Source organism: Anser anser, assembly GCF_964211835.1.
Source record: "Anser anser genome assembly, chromosome: 29".
NCBI lineage: Eukaryota > Metazoa > Chordata > Aves > Anseriformes > Anatidae > Anser > Anser anser.
In genome coordinates, this window is record NC_139750.1 from 2,311,469 (window position 1) to 2,313,420 (window position 1,952).

The window sequence follows — 1,952 nt, forward strand, 5'->3', positions numbered from 1 at the left end:
AGGATATTCGATGAATCTGTGCCTCTATGAACCTCTGAGTGCAATTGTCCTGCACCACAAAGTGTTGCCAGCACAGGTCAAATGAGACCAGACATGGCTGTCCTCTCTGAGGGACACTGCACTGAAGGCTCCGTCCCCTTGTGTCTGAGGATCCACAAGGTTTCACTTGAAATGCCCAGGATTTATGCCTTAGAAAATGTCCTCCGGATGGAGTGGGCAGCTAGACAGAAAACAAAAATATAAATCCTCAGAGCCCTGCTCTGCTGTTGGGTGAATTATGAGTAACAATATGGAAAAGTTCTTTATTATCAGGTGATTGAATCTGAGATTACCCTATGTTCCTCTTTACCTCTGGCTGTGGGGCAAGACTGATTCCTGCATTGCCCACAGCAGAATCCCTGCTCACAGGGCCACCCTCAGGCAGCATCAAGCAGAGCGCATGAAAGCAACCTGCTAAATATCTGCCTGAAAGGGGAAAATTGTTTTCAGGAGGGTTATATGAGAAATGGAACAAGTTTCTCTCAGGTATGTCTTCTTGTTTATTAAAGCTTTTTTTTTTTTTCCCCAGGTATGTTGACTTTATTAATGTTTTTTCCTCCTTGGAAAGGACCGGATGCCCAACATCAGCTCAGTGAGCGAGTTCCTCCTCCTGCCATTCACAGACACACGCGAGCTGCAGCTCCTGCACTTCGGGCTCTTCCTGGGCATCTACCTGGCTGCCCTCCTGGGTAACGGCCTCATCCTCACAGCTGTAGCCTGCAACCACCGCCTCCACACCCCCATGTACTTCTTCGTCCTCAACCTCGCCCTCCTCGACCTGGGCTCCATCTCCACCACTGTCCCCAAAGCCATGGCCAATTCCCTCTGGGACAACAGGGCCATCTCCTATGAAGGATGTGCTGCCCAGGTCTTCTTTTTATTCTTCTTGCTTGGAGCAGAGTATTCCCTCCTCACTGTCATGGCCTATGACCGCTACATTGCCATCTGCAAGCCCCTGCACTACGGGAGCCTCCTGGGCAGCAGAGTTTGTGCCCAGATGGCAGCAGCTGCCTGGGGCAGTGGCTTTCTCAATGCTGTCCTGCACACGGCCAATACATTTTCCCTGCCCTTCTGCCAAGGCAATGCTGTGGACCAGTTCTTCTGTGAAATCCCCCAGATCCTCAAGCTCACTTGTTCACATGCCTACCTCAGGGAAGTTGGACTACTTGTCTTTAGTCTTTCTTTAACATTTGGTTGTTTTGTTTTCATTGTGGTGTCCTATGTGCAAATCTTCAAGGCCGTGCTGAGGATGCCCTCTGAGCAGGGCCGGCACAAAGCCTTTTCCATGTGCCTCCCTCACCTGGCCGTGGTCTCTCTCTTTGTGAGCACTGGCTTCTTTGCCTACCTGAAGCCACCCTCTATCTCCTCCCCATCCATGGACCTGCTGGTGTCATTTCTGTACTCGGTGGTGCCTCCAGCAGTGAACCCCCTCATCTATAGCATGAGGAACCAGGAACTGAACAATGCAGTAAGGAAACTATTTGCATACATGCTTCTTCAGCATTGGTAATATGCCCAACATGTTAACAGTAGTAACAGGGTTTCTCACAAAATGTTAGGAAAATATTTTGAAATTGTCTTTATTATTACTTTTTCCAACATGTGATAGTATTATTTTTATTTAAAGAAGTTTCTTCTTATCCTCCTACCTGTTGATTTTTGTTTTGACCCAGTCGTCTGTGGTACTTTAAGAACCAATCTTCCTGTGCAGAGAAAGTCAATAAAGAAGGCATGAGAGATTCACTGGTCTCAGGGCCTGTCTCTTCCCATCTCCTCTGCAGTAGGGGGAGCAACTCCAGCATGGAGGAGGGGCTCAGGGCCAAGAGCCCAGCTGCCACATTAGAATAAAGTGGCCTTTGGGGCTGCCCCTCACTACTCGGTGGGGCAGTCTGCAGCTTCACTTACCTCCATTT

At 48.9% G+C, this 1,952-nt stretch overlaps 1 protein-coding gene across 1 annotated transcript; it reads left to right on the forward strand.

Annotated features, from left to right (window-relative positions):
• Window positions 1-613: 613 nt before the first annotated feature.
• On the forward strand, window positions 614-1,677 carry LOC310887865 (olfactory receptor 14A16-like; the record flags this gene model as incomplete). Its single annotated transcript, XM_083814043.1, has 1 exon — window positions 614-1,677. One exon carries the CDS (start codon window positions 614-616, stop codon window positions 1,547-1,549), a length of 936 nt encoding a protein of 311 aa, XP_083670169.1. The 3' UTR covers window positions 1,550-1,677.
• Window positions 1,678-1,952: the final 275 nt, after the last annotated feature.